This window comes from Tigriopus californicus, chromosome 11 (genome assembly GCF_007210705.1).
Source record: "Tigriopus californicus strain San Diego chromosome 11, Tcal_SD_v2.1, whole genome shotgun sequence".
NCBI lineage: Eukaryota > Metazoa > Arthropoda > Copepoda > Harpacticoida > Harpacticidae > Tigriopus > Tigriopus californicus.
In genome coordinates, this window is record NC_081450.1 from 8,470,427 (window position 1) to 8,471,429 (window position 1,003).

Here is a 1,003-nt window from a genome sequence, read left to right on the forward strand (position 1 = left end):
ATACCAAGCTGTCAAAAATGGGCCTGACCCCCCTATCGTTTACCCCAGAGAGTGCTCTTCAAGGTATTCAAAAGCGACCCTCTGGAACGGGTGGCACTGCGCCTCGTCCCTCCAAGTTTACTCCGGGCGACATCAATCATCGCGGGTACCGTTGCGACGACACGGGTAGAATCCTGCCCATTTGGAAAAACCCCTTGGACCCGCACGGGCGGGATCCCGCTTTCATGGAGTACATGACAGTACCCATGGACTTCCCCCCTGCTAATGCACCTCCACCAGAGGTCGACGGACCCCACGGACCTCCTTATTGGGAGTCGGACGAGACCATTCAAAAACTGTACGAGATGTTACGAAACATGGGATGGAGAGTGGATGTAAACGAGATCAGGAGCGATCGCGTCGGCAATAAGGCTCAAGCTCGGAAGCAAGAGACCGACGGGCCAACCTATTTGCAAGAACAGGTCAAGGCCAGGAGGCAAGTGATGCAAAATACTCCTAGACGTGGCGACCATGCACGCGATGAATGGGAGGAGCGCTTAAATGCGAACGTCCCAGGGGCGCAAGGCAATGCGGAGGACTTCACCAACCAGTTCATGTCCCAGTTGCGGACCGACAACGCAATCAGTTCCTCTTCTAGTGCTCAAGAATCTCATTTCATGCACAGCTCTTCATCTCGAGACTCGCCTCCAAGCTTACCTCCTAAGACCAAGATCATGTTCTCTCCTTCCCGTCAGGTTTTCTCACCCACCAACGAGAGCGAAGTCTCTTCCGTGACCACTTCAACCAACACTGTCGAGTTCATCCCCGTCAAGGAGAAGGCCAAGATGATTGCCATGCAACAAGAGCAAATCGTTCGCAAAGAGGAGGTCCGGCGGCAAGAGGGAAAGGAGGAAGGTCTCAAGGGCGGTGTTCGGATATTGCCCCCATCACCCGTGACTGTTCGAAAAGAATACGTAACGGACGATGGAAGTTTCCTAATGGAGGAAGAGACTCAAATGCAATC

At 53.5% G+C, this 1,003-nt stretch overlaps 1 protein-coding gene across 1 annotated transcript in view; it reads left to right on the top strand.

The window, feature by feature from the left end:
- Positions 1-1,003, top strand: part of LOC131890747 (uncharacterized) — a 5,987-nt gene that overhangs the window by 4,913 nt on the left and 71 nt on the right. Inside the window, exon 4 of the mRNA XM_059240158.1 lies at positions 9-997. Within this exon, the coding sequence (XP_059096141.1) occupies positions 9-997 (989 nt within the window). The remainder of the gene's footprint in view (positions 1-8; positions 998-1,003) is intronic.